Here is a 21,203-nt window from a genome sequence, read left to right on the forward strand (position 1 = left end):
GCACCCTTAGGCACTGCTCTGGTCTGGGTGAAGATCTGTAGCAGCCGCAGCGGAGGTGGGGCCCCAGGGACCTCTCCTAGACTGCCAAGCTGAATTCTTGATAGAAGAATAGGAGAGGCTAAGAATAAGGGCATTCTTTTGACCATATGAGTTAAGTAGTTTGCATCTGAAGCATAGCAACAGTAGTATCTTCTGACCTCAGGACTGAGTCTGACTCTAATACGTGGCATGCTTGAAAATCTACATACACTCTTCATACATTTTCAAGTTCACATCTAGAAATTTTAAATTTAAATGTTAAGGGCTGCAAAGGGTCTAATTCCTGGTACGCTGTAACCAATGATATTTAACAGAAAACTGTGATGTCATTCTTCCACCCCTATGTTTATAGCAGCAATGTCCACAAGAGCCAAACTATGGAAAGAGCCTAGATGTCCATCAACAGATAAATGGATAAAGAAGATGTGATATATATATACGATGGGATATTACGCAGCCATCAAAAAATGAAATATTGGGGCGCCTGGGTGGCTCAGTCAGTTAAGCGTCTGCCTTCAGCTCAGGTCATGATCCCAAGGTCCTGGGATCGAGCCCCGCATCGGGCTCCCTGCCCAGCGGGAAACCTGCTTCTCCCTCTCCCCCAGCTTGTGTTCCCTCTCTCACTGTCCCTCTCTGTCAAATGAGTAAATAAAATCTTTAAAAAAAAATGAAATCTTGCTATTTGCAATGATGTGGATGGAACTAGAGGGTATTATGCTAAGCAAAGTAAGTCAATCAGAGAAAGACAAGTATCCTATGATCTCTCTGATATGAGGAATTTGAGAAACAAGACAGAGGATCATAGGGGAAGGGAGGGAAAAATGAAACAAGATGAAACCAGAGAGGGAGACAAACCATAAGAGACTATTAATCTCATGAAACAAACTGAGGGCTGCTGGAGTGGTGGGGGGTGGGAGGGATGGGGTGGCTGGGTGATGGACACTGGGGAGGCTATGGCTATGGTGAGTGCTGTGAATTGTGTAAGACAGATGAATCACAGGGGCGCCTGGGTGGCTCAGTTGGTTAAGCGTCCATCTTTGGCTCGGGTCATGATCCCAGGGTCCTGAGATCGAGCCCCGCATCAGGCTCCCTGCTCCGTGGGAAGCCTGCTTCTCCTTCTCCCACTCCCCCTGCTTGTGTTGCCTCTCTCGGTTATCTCTCTGTCAAATAAATAAAATCTTTAAAAAAAAAAAAAAAAAAAAAGACTGACGAACCACAGACCTGTACCCCTGAAACAAATAATACATTATATGTTAATAAAAAAAATATATAAAAAAACTGTGATGTCATTCTTAAGAGGACTCAATAGACTCTATCATAGCAAGATAATCCCACCACCATCCATTTTAAAAACACCTGTATAACTCTTCTTTAACAGAAATTTGAGGGGTGCCTGGGTGGCTCAGTCAGTTAAGAGTCCAACTCTTGATTTTGGCTCAGGTCATGAGATAAAGCCCTGTGTCTGGCCTTTGTGCTTAGCAGCGAGTCTGCTTGAGGATTCTCTCTCTCTCTTTCTTCCTCTCCCTTGGCCCCTCTCCCCTGCTCACACTCTAAAATAAATACATCTTTAAAAAAAAAAGAAATTTGACATTATTTCATTTATCTTGAGATTCTACTTTGATTCCATTTCCCCCCCTCAGAAACTTCGTTTTATTCTACTATATTTTAATATCTGAGTATGTTTTATTGAGGACCCTATCATAATTATCTGTACCAAATTTATATATGTTTTAATTTCTCTGATAATGCTCTATAAAGAAAATATATATTAATACGTATAATGTATCTATAAAGATACCTATCTATATAAGATACCTATTTATATAAAAATACATATTTATCTCCTTCAGGAATATACTCAATATAAAAGTCACATAACTAACATCACACTCAACAGTGGAAAACACAAAGCTTTTCATCTAAGATCAGGAACAAGGCAAAAGTGCTCATTCTTGCCACTTACATTCAATATAATATGGAAGTCCTAGCCAGAGCAATTAAGCAGTGGAAGGGAGGAAGGGAGGAAGGAAGGAAGAAATAAGGGAGGGAGAGAGAAATAAGGGAAGGAAGAAGGAAGAAAGGAGGGGAGGGGAGGGAGAAAGGAAAAGAAGGGAAGAAAGGAAGGAGAGAAAGAAAGACAGGCAAAAAGAGAAGAAGACTGAAAGAGGCATGCAAACCAGAAAGGAAGAAATAAAACTGGCTCTGTAGAAAACACGATCTTACATATAGAAAACCCTAAGGACTCCACCCAAAAAAAAAAAAAACAAAAAAAACCCCTTTAAAAGTAATGAATAAATTCAGTAAAGACGCAGGATATAAAAATCAACATACAAAAATCACTTGCATTTCTATACACTAACAATAAACTATCCATAACGGCATTAAAAAACAGTCCCATTTATAATACCAACAAGAAGAATGAAATATGTAGGAATAAATTTAACCAAAAAGGTGAATGATCTGAACACTGACAACTATAAGTTCTTAATGAAAAGCACTGCCGAAAATACAAACTGGAAGATATCCCGTGTTCGTGATTCAAAAGATTATTGTTAAAATGTCTCTTCTACCCAAAGTGCTCTAACAAAATCAATACAATCCCTATCAAAATTCCCATGGAAGTTCTCAAAGAAATGGAAAAAGAATTCTTTTTTTTTTTTTTAAAGATTTTATTTATTTATTTGTGAGAGAGAGAATGAGAGACAGAGAGCACGAGAGGGAGGAGGGTCAGAGGGAGAAGCAGACTCCCCGCTGAGCAGGGAGCCCGATGCGGGACTCGATCCCGGGACTCCAGGACCATGACCTGAGCCGAAGGCAGTCGCCTAACTGACTGAGCCACCCAGGTGCCCTGGAAAAAGAATTCTGAAATTAGTTTGGAACCACAAAAACCGCTGAACAGCTAAAGCAATCTTGAGAAAGAAGAACTAAACTGAAGGCATCACACTTCCTGATTTCAAACAATATTACAAAGCTATAGTAATCAAAACAATATGGTACTGCCATGAAAAAGGACACAGACCAAGGGAACAAAAAACACAGCCCAGAAACAAACCCATGCATGTGTGTTCAACTGATTTTCATCAAAGGCACCAAGAATGTACAATAGGGCAAGGATGGGGTCTCTCTCATAAATGGCGCTGGGAAAACTGAACATCCATATGTGAAAGACTAAAACTGGATCCTTACACAAAAAAACTCAAAATGGATTAAAGACTTAAACATGATTCCTGAGACCATAAAACACAGAGAAAAGCACCCTGTGTTGGCAAGAATTTTTTGGATTACACCAAAAACACAGGCAACAAAAGGAAAAATCAAACTAAAAAGCTTTTGCACAGCCAAGAAAATAATCAACAAAGTGAAAAAGCAACTTCTGGAATATTTGCAAAGCATATATCTGATAAAGGATTACTATCTAAAATATATAAGGAATTCCTACAACTCAATAGCAAAAATCAAATAACCCTATTAAAAATGGGTAAATTAACTGAACATTCTTCCAAAGAAAACCTATAAATGGCCAATAAGTATATGAAGAGATGTTCAACATCATTCATCATCAGGGAAAGGCAAATCAAAACCACGAGATATTACCTCACATCTGTTAGGATGGCTATTATCAGAAAGTCAAAAGATAAGTATTGGTGAGGATGTGAAAAACATCTACATTTTAGTGAGAACATAAATTGGTACAACCATTATGGAAAACAGTGTGGCGTTTCCTCAAAAAATTAAAAACAGAACTACCATATGATCCATCAATTGCACTCCTGAGTATATATCTAAAGGAAATAAAAGCATTATCTTGAAGAGATATCTGCATTCCTATGTTCACTACAGTATTCTTCACAGTAGCTAAAATATGGAAACAACTTGAGTACTCATCAAGAATAGAATGGCTAAAGAAAATGTGGTATATACACACAATGGAGTATCACGCAGCCTTAAAAGAGAAGAAAGTCCTGTCATTTGCAACAACATGTATGAACCTGGGGGGTATTATGTCAAGTGAAATAAGCCATATGCAGAAAGACAAATATTGCATGGTCTAGCTTATGTATGGAATCTAAAAAAAAAAAAAAAAGTCAAACTCATAGTAACAGCACGAGAATGGTAGTTATCAGAAGCTCTAGGGTGGAAGAAATGGGGAGATATTAGTCAAAGGGTACAAGGTGTCATTTATGAGTAAATTCTCAAGAACCAATTACAATATGGACTATAGTCATACAGTTTGTAATGTATTATATACTTAAAATTTGCTAAAAGAGTATAAGTAGATCTCAATCTCATCACATATACACTAAAGGTAACTATGGGATGTGAAAGACAGGTTAATTAGTTTGATTGTGATAATCATTTCATAACACATACCAAAGCATGTTTTAAATCTTAAATATATACAGTTATTTGTCAAAAACCAAATCAAAAACTAGGAAATAAAATTCCTTCTGTATTTAGTTTTTATTATAATTAATAGTATTCAAATGACCCAAAAATAAATATGACAAGTGATTCACAGTAAATATAAAAAAATTTTTTTGATATGCATCTCTTACTGAAATGGACAGCGCTTTTTTTCCCCTCCAATTAGTTAATGTGTCTAAAAGGTGACTACTACTTAATTCTAGATTGAGTTCATCAACAATCCCAATTGATCAATTGCTAGGATTCTGTTTTCATATTATAGGTACAAAAAATAAGTAAACATTATTATAGCAATTTCCATCAACTTGCTTAATTATTCTCTACTGAAATGTCACCAAATACAGTGATTGATAAGCAAAAATTATTTTTCAATCATTTAGCAGTTGAAAACACATCCTTCCTCTTTATTGAAAGCAAAGAAGTATAAGCCACTTAATTTACAGAAGGATTTATGACATCAATTGTCCATCACTTTCTCAAAACTAACACATCACAAACTTTCCTTTTGAATGGTGACCTGGAGGTTTTTGCACTCTAGGACAAGAATCATGGTAAGACTCAGTTGGTTGAGAGATGTCCCTTTCCTTTGCAAAGTCAAAGAAGAGAGCCTGTGAAAAGGGAGTTGAGAAAGAACTTGCATATAGCAGGCTCTTTTCTAGAAAGAAGAGCTTTAGGAATGAGTACTTATGAACTAAGGAATCATATATTGATTCTATTAAAAATATATTTGTCCCTGTGTCTCCCTGAGGAAGTGGTCTTGTTTACCCAGAAGGTCCTCCATCTCAGGAAAGCCAGGGTAAGCAAGAGTGGGAAGTGATCCTGAATTCTAGTTGCCACTCAGCACACAGAAGAACTGGCTCTTTAGAGCATGTTTTCCAAGGAATTTCTAGAAAAATGGAAGGTTGGGATGGAAAAACAAGGACTGGATATTCTGCTGATTATAAGCAGTGCTGGCTCAGGTGTTATACCGTGAAACCTAGTGGGAGACTATATTTTTCACACTCTAATGGGTAAACATGTAGATTACTAAGCATTATTTGTCCATATTCCTGCAGCTGGTGCTAGTCAGAAACCAGGAGATATAATACACAATCCCTGTCTTCAAGGAGCTTCTACCACATTGGAGCCATCTGCTAAGGATATTAAATGCGAGCAGGAAGAGGCTATGTGGGTAATATTATTAAGTCAGTAGCTCAGGGACAAGGAAGAGGGCAGCTACAGGATGCATCATTCTAGGACGGAGTAGTGTGATGTCCCAAGCTCCTGGCAGCAGGGGGAGCCGCACTAGAGCAAAGCTCGATGTGGACGTGCGCCGTAACAGAAGGCATTTGCTAACTGAGAGGACTGCAAAGAGCCCCTACACACAGAAACATGGTGCCCCTTCACTTTCTCCCCTCCTTCCAACCTCAACCCTACCCAAAAGTGGTAGAATAAGTACACGAACAGACAAAAGGAGGAGAGTGAACAGAACAGACGACAGCACCTTTTCCCCTCCTGCAGGTTTCTGGATAAGCTAGAAGAAAAGGAACAAGTTTTGAAAAGGCTTAAGTTTTTATTTAAACCTGTCGGAAAACTGTAATACCTGAACATGTTACTTAATGCCTAACAACGACTGGAAGAGCCATGGTTTCTGCCAAGACGTCTTCAAAGCATACGGAAGGTGAATCCTGGAGCATGTCTGAGAGTAACACAGGGATAAAAATTAAGTTGTTGCTACTCATGCTCCGCCAAATTCAACCCATTCAATACACTGGTTACATAAATCGAATGGAATAATAATGAAAACAACTACAAAATGTTGCTCTGAAAAAAAGTCACAGATTATAAAGGGAAGTTATTTACAAGCTGTAAATCTGTCACAGAGATGTTGATAATCATAATTATATAAAGTTTCTCCCAAGCCCTTTCACTGTTCATTTTCCATTTTAGCTCACTAGGGCTCTTCAGCCAGCATCTGGAACCTTAATCTATCATATTTTCCCTTTAATTCAGATGTCACTAATTACAAGGATCCCCAAATTAGCTTCCTTTACTTCCAAATAAATTCTCAATGAATGTAACTTCTGTATTTGGCCAATGTTTGTCTCTTTAGGCTACATTTTTGTTCTGTACCAGTAGCATCAGCTTAGAGAAATGTTACTTCTGGTGAATTCATTTATATAAGACGAAGCAATCTCATGTTTTTAAAGATGGAAATGAGAAAAGATGAAACTTACACCATTCAACTGCTTACCTTTAGGTTCATTAAAAACAGGCATGCTTTTTGATAGATTTAAAAATGTAGTATATTTGATCTCTGGTCTGCAAGAGTAGCAGGCTAATGAAAACTAACTCAGAAATTACTAAAATGAAAGCTAATATGTTTTTATAAAAAGCATGGCTAGCTTCTTTTAGTTTATATGCAGCCTGTATTTAATCTCTCAAACACCTGTCTCAGCACCTTGTCACTGTGATAAACTTTCCATTTGTAGCTGCACTATTCTCTCCATAGTTTGATAGATTATTACAATTCTGATTCAGAATTTAGAGTTTCCAGAAACGGGTACTGGAGCCTGTATTTCCCATCATTTTCATGAAGTTGAAGAATGTTCTGTCCTCGTATCTGTAAATATCTCTCTCTAGTGATACAACTCATCAGTTTTTCTTATTGCTCCTGACTTTTCTATTTTATTACTGTCAGAGGGTGGGGAACAGAGACCAATTAACCTTCAAATATCTTTAATAAAATAGCTCTATGGCATCAAAGAGATACAGTATGGTAACAAAACAAACCCTCCCCAAAACAGTGCTGCTTCCCTTTATATCTTTTTTTTTTTTTTTACTGTGGTAAGAACATATGAGACCTGGCCTCTTAAATGTGTAAGTGTACAGTACAGTACTGTTCACTGCAAGCCTAATATTGCACAGCAAGTCTCTAGAATTATTCATCTTGCATAACAGAAACTTCATATGCCTTGAAGAGCAACTCCCCATTTCCCCTTCCTCCCAGTTCCTGGTTTGTTTTTACCAATAGTTTCTTTGCTTTTATCTCCCTGGTACCAAGATCTATCTTCGCCCTGCATAGGATATTATTAGCTCTTGTGTTTTAAGGCACTCAAAGGATGGTCATTATTTGTAGGCACGATGTTATCAAGAGATTTGTGGTGACTACATGAGCCTTCCCACATCAGTCTGTCATTCTTCTTATGCTCCCTTCCCTTTCAGGTGGTATCATTAAGGATATGGGCTAAAAATCAAGTAACAAAATGTCTGGAAGTGGTAAAAAGCTATACACGTGTAGCAACAGTGTTTCTGTACCTCTATTTATAGAGAACAAAACCTTTCCTGGCTCACTGAGAGACTATGAAACAATGACTTAAAAATCCATGGATAGTTTCCTCCCTAACGGAAATACAGTTTACCTACATTCCCTTCCCTCTGTTAAAAAATAAAAACTTTAATAGATTAACTCATTACTCCTCCTTATAAATCAAACTTGTCTATAAACACACTTTTATTAGATCTCAGATTCTATATTCTAAGTTATGTACCAACCTCACATGCCGTTTCCACATAATTGCTGGCAGGAAATATGAACTACAGGAATGAAAGAGGCAGTGGCTAGAAATCTTGATTAAATTTACTGGAAATATGGACTAAATAAGGCGCTTTAATTAGTATCAGACAGAAGGATGAATTGATCTCCAATACCACACAAACTGTTGAAGCTATAAAATTTAGAAAACGTGTCTGAGGCATGATTCACTATAATGATGGAGGAGATGAATCTCCTTCCTGTTGTACAAGATGAGTTCAAGATAAAAGTGACCACACTGCTGAAAAGTTATAGTTGGTTAGCATTCAGAAGACATTTCTAAGGTAAACTGCCCCTGGGATACAATGGTAAATATAAATCATTTAATTCATTTTACAGTTAACTCAGTGTTCATGAGGAAAGAGAAAAGTTATTTTAGCCAAATTTCCTTGTGGTAAGAATAAAAAAAGTACTGGAGGATTATGGTAATATTTTCTAACTTGTAAGCATGTTAATTCATTTAAATTATCCAGTCAGATGTTCCCTATTATCAGAATCGCTTTATGAATACATCATAAATTAAATGAGACACCTTATGAAAATCTACTTGTGAAAAAAGTTATTGTTAAAACTACTGATACAAAAGTTAATTCATTTGATTGACCAAATATTTAAGTATCAATAAATTTTGCAGAAATTATGCTAAATGAAAAAAGCCAGGGGGCGCCTGGGTGGCTCAGTTGGTTAAGCGACTGCCTTCGGCTCAGGTCATGATCCTGGAGCCCTGGGATCGAGTCCCGCATCGGGCTCCCTGCTCAGCAGGGAGTCTGCTTCTCCCTCTGACCCTTCTCCCTCTCATGCTCTCTGTCTCTCATTCTCTCGCTCTCAAATAAATAAATAAAATCTTAAAAAAAGAAAAAAGAAAAAAGCCAGATACTAAAGACTACAGAGTGCATGATTTCATTTATATGAAATGTCCAGAAAAAAGAAAACTCTAGCACTAGCCAGTAGATGAGCGGCTTCCTGGAACTGGCAGCTGCAAGACTGCAAACGGACACGAGAGACTTTCTCGAGAGATGTGTTTTAAAACTGAATTGATAGCAGCACAAGCTGATGGCAGTACAAGTGCATAAATTTACTGAAAATCATCTACTCGACAATGGAAGAATTTTATGCTGTATAAATTATACCTCAATAAAGCTTTTTAAAAAGATTCTGTAAAAAATAACATGGTATTCTCATTCTTAGGGCATTTGCACCCCCTCAAGATTTCATGGACTACCACTGTCCTAGTGTTTATGCCCCCCACTTCCAAATTCACATGTTGAGGCACAAATCCTCAGTGTGATGGTATTGGGAGTTAGGGCCTTTGGGAGGCAACCAAGTTCGAGTGAGGTCATGGAGCTGGTGGTCTGTCTCTCCACTCTGTGAGGGCACAGGGAGAACTTAGCCCCGTGTAAAGCAGGAAGAGGTCCCTCACCAAGAACCCGACTGCTGGTGCCCTGATCTCGAACTTCTATCTCCAAAATTGTACAAAATAAATGTCTGCTGTTTAAACCACCCAACCTCTGGTGTTTTTATTGTAGTAGCCCAAACTGAAAAGTGTGGTGCTGCTGTAACAAATACCTAAAAATGTGGAAGCAGCTTTGGAAGTGGGTAATAATGGCTAGAGGCTGGAAGAATTTTGAGATGCTAGGAAGAGCCAGTATTACAATGAAGGGACTCTAAAGGAAATTCTGGCAAAGGTTCAGTAAGAAAAGAGAGCTATAGAGGAACCTTCCATCTTTTCAGAGAATACATAATATTTACGAACACAGTGTTGGTAAAAATGTGGATGGTAAAGGCTATTTTGATGAGGTCTCAGTGGAAAGGAGGAACATGTTACTGCAAACTGCAAAAAAGATTATCTTTGTGATCAGTGGCAAAGAACTTGGCTGAATTGTGTTCATGTTCTAGTGTTTTGTGAAATGTAGAACCTCCATGCAATGAAACTGGAGAATGACCTGAGGAAATTTCTAAGTAAAGTGTTGAAGGAGCAGCTTGGTTGCTCCCGACTGCTTACAGTAAAATGCAATAAGAGAAAATGAATTAAAGACAACGGTTATGTAAAAAGTTACCAGACCATAAAGATTTTAAAGATTCTCAGTCTGTCCATAATGAGAAAGCATGTTCAGAAGAGAACACTAAAGGTGTGGTAGACCAGCCATTTGATAAGGAGGTAAGTGTAGGTATGAACCACAAACCTAATCAACCATCTCAGCAGGAACACTGTTGGTTAAAACTGAAGGGGATGGAAAGAAATGAAGGAAGACAAACTCCTTAGACCCTACAAAACTAGACCAGAGATTCAGCTATGAACACATTCTAGTCTTCAAAACAAGGGAGGAATGACTCCAAAGGTGATTCAGAGATCATTAGGACTGCCAATCCCAGCACAGGCCGTTAGTGCAACAAGCCTGCAAGGGTTTGGAGGAGTTGGCAGATAGGACTATCTCCACCTCAGTTTCAAAAGCTCAGACCTCTGCCTAGCAGGGCCTTGTGGATGGGGCCACTGCCTTGGTTTCAACATGACAGATGGCAGCCATCAGAGGCTGCAGGGGGAAAAACATCCATCCAGCAGAGTCATATGGGTGTCATCACTGCCTTAGTGGGTCCAGAAGGCAAAGCATGGAACCAAAGAAGAGTACTCTTGAGCCTTAATGTCTAAAGGAGTTTATCTTGCTAGGTTTTAGATTTACTTGGGACTTGTCACCCACTCTATTCCTCATTTCTCTGTTTCTGAACTGGAATATCTATTCTGTGCCTCTCCCACCATTGTTGTCATGAAGCATGTAACTTACCTGGTTTCACAGGTTCAAAGCTGGAGAGGAACTTTGCCTCAAAATGAATCATAATTCATTTTACCCATATCTGATGTAGATAATATTTAGATGAGACTTTGGATTTTAGACTCCAGAACTGATGTTAGAATGAGGTAAATACTGGGGCTGTTGGGATAGAATTAACCTATTTTGCAGGTGAAGACATGAATTTTGAGAGGCCTGAATGTGCACCCCCAAAAGTTCAGATGTTGAAGCTGTAATCCCTAATGTGATGATGTCTTGACGTGGGGCTCTGAGAGGTGGATGTGGATGAGGTCATGGGGATGGAGCCCCCATGATGGAACTGGTACCCCTACAAGAAGATGAAGAGATGCAGGAGCTCTCTCTCCACCATCTGAGGACCTGGCAAGGAGGTAGCCCCAGAAAGAGGGCCCTCCCTAAAAACCTGACTGACCGTGCTGGCACCTTGATCTCACACTTCCAGCATCCACAACTGTGAGAAATAATGTTTGTTGTTTAAGCCACCCAGTATTAAAACTGTGTTTCTGTTACAGCAGCCTGAGCTAAGTAAGAAACATAAAAAAAAAATAATATAATTGCCATAAAAGAGCTTCCCAACCAGTGAGTGGTGACATACTGTTGTGTTCCCAATGGGTTTCAGGAGTGACTTCTAATATCTCAGTCACTGGGGTGGCATGATAGGATCTGAGTCTTTTATTCTCTTGCTACTAAGAAACTTCTTCCACTGACTACTTACTATACAAATAACACATTTTCCCGATCCAAGTCTCTTGCTGAAGTGAAAATGTAGAAAACATATTGATATTTATGGGATGCTGCTCAAGCAGTGCTTAGAAGGAAATTTATAGCTGTATATGCCTGTATTAAGAAAAGCTCAACTCAAAAACATAACTTTCCACCTTAAGACATTAGAAAAAGAAGAGCAAACTAAACCTAAAGGAAAAAAGGGAAGGAAATAAAGAAGATTAGGGTGGAAATCAATGAAACAAAAGTTGGTTTTTTTGTTTTGTTTTTAAGATTTTATTCATTTATTTGACAGACGCAGCAAGAGACGGAACACAAGCAGGGGAGTGGGAGAGGGAGAAGCAGGCTTCCCACTGAGCAGGGAGCCCAATGCGGGGCTCGATCCCAGGACCCTGGGATCATGACCTGAGCCGAAGGCAGACACTTAACGACCGAGCCACCAAGGCACCCCAAAAGTTGGGTTTTTTTAAAAATAAAAATTTTGGGGACGCCTGGGTGGCTCAGTCGGTTAAGCGGCTGCCTTCGGCCCAGGTCATGATCCCAGGGTCCTGGGATCGAGTCCCGCAGCGGGCTCCTTGCTCAGCAGGGAGCCTGCTTCTCCCTCTCTCTCCCTCTGCTTGTGCTCTCTCTGTCAAATAAATAAAATCTTGAAATAAATAAATAAATAAATAAAAATAAAAATAAAAATTTTTTTAGCCTGATGGACTAAGAAAAAGGAGATTCAAATACTAGAATTTATTGAATTCATTTTAGAAATGAAAGAGGGAATATTTTATGGAAATAAAACATATTATAAATGAATACTATAAACAAATGTATGCCAATAAATTAGGTAACTTAAATGAAATGGACAAATTACTCTAAATACACCAAATACCAAAACTGACAAGAAGAAACAGACACTCTAGATAGATCTACAACAAAGAGATTAAATTAGTAATGGAGAACTACCTACAAAGAAAAGTCCAGCCCCAGATGGCGTCACTGGTAAATTCTACCAAACATTTAAGGAATTAATACCAATTGTTCACACTTTTCAAAAAAAGGGAGACCACTTCCAAACTCATTCTATGAGGCCAATATAAAATCAGATAGGTCTCAAAAAAAAAAAGATACTATAGACCACTATTTTTTTTTTAAAGATTTTATTTATTTGACACAGAGAGAGAGAGAGAGAGACAGTGAGAGAGGGAACACAAGCAGGGGGGGTGGGAGAGGGAGAAGCAGGCTTCCTGCTGAGCAGGGAGCCCGATGCAGGGCTCGATCCCAGGACCCTGGGATCATGACCTGAGCCGAAGGCAGACGCTTAACGACTGAGCCACCCAGGCGCCCCTAGACCACTGTTTCTTAAAGAGATGCAAAAGTCCTTAACAAAATACTGGAGAACTGAATGCTGTAACAAAAAGAATTATACATCAGGACCAGGTGCAAATTATGCCAGGAATACAAGGTTGGCTTGACACCTAAAAATTAAATAATGTAATGCACCTTCAATAGGATAAAAGCAAAACCCATTTGATCATCTCAACAGAGGTAGAGAAAGCATTTGACAAAATCCAACACCTTTTCATGATGAAAACACTAACAAAGCTATGAAAAGGAACTTCCTCAAATTGGTAACAGGCAACTATAAAAAATTCAGAGCTAGCATTATACTCAATCATGAAAAATACATGCTTTCCTACTAAAATCAAGAAGAATGCAAGGATGTCTACTCCTGACACTTCTACCCAACACTGCAGTGGAGGAACTGGTCAGGGCAATTAGGCAATCAATCAATCAATCAATGGCATCCAGATCAGGCAGAAAGAAATACAATCATGACTACTTGCAGATGACATGATCTTATATAAAAAGAAATCTAAGAAATCTAATAAAAAAACAACCATTAGAATTAACAAGTTCAGCAAGGGTGCAGCATGCAAGATCAATATTTTAAAAATTATTTTTATATACTTACAATAAATAATCCAAAATAACTTAAGAAAACAATAAAATACTGGGGATAAATTTAACCAAAGTGCAAAACTTACACTTTGAAAACTACAAACTATTATTAAAAGAAACAAAGGTCTAAATAACTAAAAAGACACTCTACGTTCATGAATAGGAAGAAAACATTGTTAATTAAGATGGCAGTACTCTCCAAATTAATCAGATTCAGTACAATTGCTATGAGAATCCCAGCTAGAGATATTTGCAAAACCTTTGTAGAAACTGGCAAATTTATCCTAAAGGTCATACAGACATTCAGAATAGTCAAAATAATATTGAAAAAGAACATAGCTGGAAGACACATACTCGTGATTTTAAAACGTCACACAAGGCCAAAAAAATTAAAAATAAAACCCACTTCATACAAGGCAATGGTAAGCTAAATAATGTGGTACTAGCTAAGGGCATCAATGTAATACAACTCAAGAGTCCAGAAACAAACCCATATAACTATGGTAAATTGATTTTCAAAAGAGTACCAAGAATATTTAATGTGAAAGGAATAGCTTCTTCAACTTAAGAACTGGACAACTGAATTGTTACATGCAAATAAAGGAAGTCGAACCCTTACATCCTACCACAAATAAAAATCAACTTAAAAGTGGATTAATGAGTGCACCTGGGTGGCTTAGCAGGTTATGCAGCCGACTCTTAGTTTCTGCTCAGGTCATGATCTCGTGGGGTTCCACACTCAGTGTGGAGTCTGCTTGAGATTCTCTCTCTCCCTCTTTCTCTGCCCCTCTCCCTGCTTGTGCACATGCACGTGCACGCTCTTTCTCAAAATAAATAGATCTTTAAAATGGATTAATGATCTAAATGTAAGAGGTAAAACATGAAAGTCTTAGGAGAAAACATGGGGCTAAATTTTTGTGACCCTGGATTGAGCACTAGATTCTTAGACACAGCTCCAAAAGCATAAGCAACAACAACGAAATAGATAAATTGAATATCAGAAGACAATATCAAGAAAATAAAAAGATAATCTACACAATGGGAGAAAACATTTGCAAATCATATATAAGAATCTAACATCTAGAATATACAAATGGCTCTTACAACTTAAAAGACAACTCAATTAAAAAGGAGCAAAAGACTTAAATAGACATTCTCTAAAGAGATATACAAATAGCTAATACAACATATGAAAATATGCTCAACATGATTAGTCACGAGTGAAGTGCAAATCAAATCACAATGAGGTATCACGTCACCCCTGCCAGAATGACTGTGCATAGGGCAAATAATAAGTATTGGTGCAATGTGAAGAAACTGAAACTCTCATGCATTGTCAGTGGGAAAATAAAATGGTGCTATCACTGTGGGAAGCAGGTCAGTAGATCCTCAAAAATCTAAACATGCAATTATTATATGGTCCAGCGATTCCACTCATATGTATATACCTAAAACAACTGAAAACAAGGACTCACACAGATATTAGTACAACTTTAGTTACAGCATTCACAGTAGCCACAAGGTGGAAACAACCCAAGTGTCCTCAATCTAAATGAATGGATAAACAAAATGTGGTATCTACATGCACTAGACTATGATCTGGTCATAAAAAGAAATGAAATTCTGATACATGCCAGAAGATGGAGGAAGCAGAAAATATTATATTAAGGGAAAGAAACCAGTCACAAAAGAGCACATACTAGATGATTCTATTTATTTGAAATGCCCAGAATAGGCAAATCCATAGAGACAGAAAGTCACTTAGTAGTTGGTCAGGATGGGGGTAATCTGAGGTTGATGCACAGGGTTTCCTTACACAGGGGACAGTGTTTCTTTTGAGGTGATGAATATGTTCTAGAATTGCTGATGGTTGCACAACTCTGTGAATATACTAATACAGACTAATATAACTGACCTTTAAAACAAAAAACAAACCTCTCCCTTGAATCCATATGCCCTGCCAAAAATAGCCCCAGTCAATTTCCTTCTATCTCACAGCCTCCTCCTAGATCTAAAGAATCTTTTAAAAGAGTTGTTTGGGGCACCTGGGTGGCTCAGTCATTAAGCGTCTGCCTTCAGCTCAGGTCATGATCCCAGGGTCCTGGGATTGAGCCCTGCATTGGGCTCCCTGCTTGGCAGGAAGCCTGCTTCTCCCTCTCCCACTCCCCCTGCTTGTGTTCCTCTCTCGCTGTGTCTCTGTCAAATAAATAAATAAAATCTTTTTTTTAAAGAGTTGTTTATTCTCATTATTGTCACTTTCTTGTCACACTGTAACTCAGCTCTATTTGCCTGCAGGAGTAAATACTACACCCTTCAATATTTACTGTGACTAAGTCATAAAAATAAGTGCAAGCAACTGAATAAATTCTGACAGCCTACTGGGTACTAGAAGATCAAACTTCTCAAGGGGGAAATACAAGGTGAACAGAGAAGAAGCACATTAGTCTAAAGATTAAAATGAGCCAGAGAATATCTGCTTCATATTGGGTTATCTAAAAGAGGTGTTCTCAGCAAGTAAGGTTTAAGATTTTTTTAAAGTAGGCTCCATGCCCAGCATGGAGCCCAATGCAGGAGTTTGAACCTCACAACCCCGAGATCAAGACCTGTGCTGAAATCATAGTTATTATTTATTTCAAGGTAGAGTTTAGTGATTCATCAGTTGCATATAACAACCAGTGCTCATTACATCAAGTGCCCTCCTTAATACCCATCACCCAATTACGCCGTCCCACCCACCCATGTCCCCTCCAGCAACCCTCAGTTTGTTCCCTATAGTTAAGAGTCTCTTATGGTTTGCCTCTGTTTTTATTTTTATTTTTCCTTCCTTTCCCCTATGTTCATCTGTTTTGTTTCTTAAATTCCACATGAGTGAAATCATATGCTATTTGTCCTTCTCTGATTTCACTTAGTATAATACACTCTAGTCCCAGCCACGTCATTGCAAATGGCAAGATTTCATTCTTTTGATGGCTGAGTAGTATTCCATTGTATATATACACACATCTTTATCCATTCATCTGCCAATGGAAATCTGGGCTCTTTCCATATTTTGGCAGTTGTGAACATTGCTGCTATAAACATCAGGGTGCATGTCCCCCTTCAAATCACTATGTTTGTATTCTTTGGATAAATACCTAGTGGTGCAATTGCTGGGTCATAGGACAGCTCTATTTTAAACTTTTTGAAGAACCTCCATACTGTTTTCAGAGTGGCTGCACCAGCTTGCATTCCCACAAGCAGTGTTAGAGGGTTCCCCTTTTTATGCATCCTCACCAACATCTATTGTTTTCTGAATTAATTTTAGCATTCTGACCAGTGTGGGGTGGTATCTCATTGTGGTTTTGATTTGTATTTCCCTGATGATGAGTGATGAGCATTTTTTCATGTGTCTCTTAGTCATTTGTAGGTCTTCTTTGGAGAAATGTCTAATACCAAGGATCCAGACATATAAAGATAAATGATAAGGCAGGCAGAGGGAAAAGCAAGTGTAATGATATGTTTGAGGAGTTACATGAAGTCCAGTAACTGACCAGAGGCTAGGTGAGGTCCCAGAGGTAATGAGAGGCTGGTTAGCGATAGACCTTTAAGACTTTTTATAAGGCAGGGTGAGAAGTTGCAACTTGCTTCTTCTCCATCTCATTATACTCTGTGCACATCTGTCCTATTACACTTGTATCTGTGTCCCCACCTTACACTTGTGCCTGCCCTAAGGAAAATGAAAGTTTTTGTTCACCTCTAACAACTGCCAACCAGGATCTGATCAGACATTTCCTGAATGAACAGGTCACATCATCATGCTGTGATAAGACAAAAATCCTAAGTCCTGAGGAAGGAAAAAACATCTTTCTAAGGGCAGTATACAAATGAAAGCCAGGAAATTTTCAAATTCCTCAGCCTAGCCTAGTTATTTCTACCAGAGACTGTGATGTTTCCCAAGTTTCAATCAGTTAAAAAGAACATCTTCCAAACTTAATTAAACTCATTCCCAGACTTTGAAACCGAAAACTGCCAGCAAAGAACAGTTTTAGCTCCTGATTACTGTGCGGTTGTCATTAATTGGTTCTCTAACTCAAGCCTATTCCCTAAGTATTCTAAGACACTGTGCAAAATTGTATCCACCTCAACATCATCAGTGTTACATAGTCATTAGTAATACGCGGAAATGGAAAGCTATTAGGTTATAGTTTTTTTTGTCTAGAAACTGAAATAGGATCTAGCACCACCTTTTAAATAATACATGATTACACATGCTTTCCTTTTAAATGGCTTATAAACACCGACTGGCCAAATAACTAGCTTCTCCTTTGCAGGTTAGATTTTCTGTTTGTACTACACAGGGATTCTGCTACAGTTCTAATTATAGCATCCTTATCTAGAAAGGCACACAATGATTCTCAACAGTTGAAACAAAGCTAACCAAGAACCCTTTTGGAGTATAAAACCACACAATGCTGCAAATAAATAAACCATGTTTCTTTGGAAGGGGAAATTTTTTTTTTTTCAGCTGGCTTACTGTGGCCTTGAGGCTTCAGCCTGGTCTGTCTGAAGTTTTTCTCCTCCTTCCACTTCCATTGTACAGTAAACAATTCGATTGGGAGCAACGGACTTCAAACCTTGCACTTCCATTATGACAATCTAAAGATAAAAAAAAAATTTTTAAATGATACATCAAGTTGGTAGCCTTTAACAAGACACAGAGATAGCAGCATTGATTATAAGTAGAATGACCAACTGATAAAATTATCTGGTAACACCAATGGTATTTTATCTTCTTTAGAATCCACTTGTATTCATGGAAGGTATAGTAAGTAACATTCTAAGGAAGTCTAGTATTGAAGAAATATCTCCTGCAGCTTATTAAAGTAAGGTTAAGATCTCTAAATATAAGCCTGACTGAGTTAAGTGAGGTATAAACTCAGATCCTTAAAACATGATGGCAAGTCTGCATGAGGTAAAGTGGAATTACCCATGAAAATTCAGTGAGTGTGCTAAAAAAGCAGTACAGGGTGCGTTCCACATAAAGTGAAATACTATTTATGAGTGGTGCACATCATCATCATCCCAATTTGTGGTTATCAGTATGTGACATCATCAGGTCTTTCTATATTCACTTATTTTAGAGGACTATTAATATTTATAAAAGAATATTCATTATAGAAAATGTATATCTTATTACGAAGTATGGAAAATACAACTTGCTGATGACTATCTTACTACTAACTTGGCAAGGAAAAAAAGGACTTTTCCACTAAAGGTATGTGCTAATTTAACACAGCACACTGGGAATGGGTAGAAAGACTGATACTGTATTACACATCTATAACTCCTAGAAAAAAGAGAAACAAATATTTTTCAAGTGGGCTTTTTAATGTTCATATAAAAGGCTACTGATTTTAAAATACTGTAACCCACATTTTCACTGGGTGTACACATAAAATATAAATATTACTGAGTATTTTTGCTATAGTTTTTTTTTCAATCAAAACTTGCATCCTGAAGTTTCCTAAGTTCTTGAAGCTCATAAAATATATTCAATGGCATTTTTATAGCATGCACATTTATGTCTTTATTGATCTCATGTTTTATTTGTACAAACAAGATTAACAGCATTCATGCCATGTAGCTGCCAAAATATCCACTAAAAACATCATGTATTGATCATTTCATACATTATTAAAGTCATTCCACTTCTCACTGAGTTGTGATATGAATCTTGAGGCAAAAGTTCTCAAAGAAACCATCTTAAAAAAAAACTATTCTTCCTTTCACTCTTCAGCACAACAGAAGGGTTATGTTCATAAATATAAACGCCTTTTTCTCCCCATGAAAATAATGGGAAACTAATCACTAAAAAAGAAAGGTCAAACTCAGAACCATTTTCCTTTCTCAACCAAGACTTTTGTCATTTTATCACACAGAAATTCATACCAACACATGAATAAAAATAAGGGCATAACAGAAAACAGACTAAGAACTGATAGAGACCAGTAACACCTTTTATAGCTGCTGTAAGACATTCAAGGAAGTTAGAACAAAGCACTTCATCTTGTTGATGGAAAGTAAGCAAAAGGAGGCATATATTCTTAATAAATCAACGTCGTTGTTAATCATTTTGAAATTCATTAGATCCTTATACAAATAAAACTAAGTAGAAGCTGAGACAAATGAACTATATAACTGTATCAATCAAAAAGATTCCACAGGGACTTACCAACATGACCGAAATGGCTTCTTAATAAAATTTTTGGAAGGTCACTTAAAATACAGGAAGCAAGAGAATTGTGTACACATAATGTAGAAATCTTTTAGTTCATATTTGGAAATATGCTTATTTGCCCTGCACCTCTTTCTCGAGTGTGTTCAACAGAGCGCAAGAGAGAAGAAAGGAAGCACCTGCTTAGCACTATGTCTGTCACCTCTCCTACAAGCTACTGTAAACAGGACCTCCTGAAACACACTACTTGTGAAACCATTTCCCACTCCACAAAACAGTACTCCCATCTGTGCCGGGAATATTTTCTTCGGCAGAACTGCCACTTTCAAAAGAAGTAACTTCTGTTCTGAGTCCATACATATAAATAAAACAACACAATTCTACAGATCTGATTTCCAAAAGGAATAAAAAAAAAAATGCAACTGGTCTCAATCTTTAATGATAAAGACAGCCACGAATTCCGTGGACCATCAACTGACCTAATTTCAGGTAACTGTTTCGACCAGTTCCCCACAAAACTTAGTAAGAGAACCATGGAAAATGAATATAGTCTCAATTCCATCCCCATTTCCCCAATCTTTCTGTGATTGATAGAATAAAGATAATATATACAGAATTATTCTAGAGGCAAAAAGAAGGCAGTCATGTACAAAATACAAAGCTTGGTAACATGCTTCTGAATAATGCACTGTCCAGAGAGTTATGTGGCGCTGAGTCATGTGCAGGTTTGAGAAAATGAAGCTGAGCAGTATTTGGGGACCATATACTACCAGATAAAGAAGCCGTCACAGGGTCTGCCAACCTAATACCAATGAAAACTGTGAAAATCATCTGTACTCATACCAGTGACACCATTTATCTTCCAACACGCAGACTCAACTTCGTAGATTAACCTGGGCTGTCTTCCCCTTACTCAATATTTAACATACCACGGGATGGCTCACGGTTTTGTGGGTTAGCTTCGCTCTTGCTTTATTATTGTCTCTGAAGGTTTCAGGAATGAAGCGATCTAAAAGTAATCTTGTTGTGGCTAACTGCTGCCTTTTTCTTTTCTTTTTTTTTAACTGCTTCTTTTTGATACAATCAAAGTCCCCAGTTCAATCAGTATTTATCAAGTCAACTGTGTGCCAGGTAGTGTTTTAGGCTTTTGTGATACCTCAAGGAAAACAAGACCTTAACTTCCTGTAGCTTACATTTTAGTAGAATCAGGCAAATAATGAATAATAAAAATAACTGAATTATACATTAGGTGGTAAGAGCTGTGACAAAAATTCAGGTTGGCAAGAGAACAGGGTGTGGGGAGAGAAGAGAGCAGTCAGTAGCAATTTTAAAGAGGTGATAAAATTTAAACAGTTTTTCAAATCTGCACTTATTCTCTAGACTCAGCCGTTAGTTCGTAGAAAAAACTTTTCCCACTGGACCAATTCTAAGCCTGACTGACAAAATGGAAGACCCTTAAACTGGAATAACTGTTTGC

At 37.8% G+C, this 21,203-nt stretch overlaps 1 protein-coding gene across 11 annotated transcripts in view; it reads right to left on the reverse strand.

Annotated features, from left to right (window-relative positions):
* Positions 1 to 21,203, reverse strand: part of CADPS2 (calcium dependent secretion activator 2) — a 516,958-nt gene that overhangs the window by 275,711 nt on the left and 220,044 nt on the right. For all 11 annotated transcript variants that reach the window (XR_004682085.1, XM_035021019.1, XM_035021016.1 and 8 more), the window contains one exon: positions 18,026 to 18,147. Coding sequence is in view for 10 of the 11 variants with exons in the window: in XM_035021019.1 (XP_034876910.1) it covers positions 18,026 to 18,147 (122 nt within the window). In the remaining variant the exon portion in view is untranslated. The remainder of the gene's footprint in view (positions 1 to 18,025; positions 18,148 to 21,203) is intronic.

This window comes from Mirounga leonina, unplaced genomic scaffold (genome assembly GCF_011800145.1).
Source record: "Mirounga leonina isolate KUSES-001 unplaced genomic scaffold, KU_Mleo_1.0 Mir_174, whole genome shotgun sequence".
Lineage (NCBI taxonomy): Eukaryota > Metazoa > Chordata > Mammalia > Carnivora > Phocidae > Mirounga > Mirounga leonina.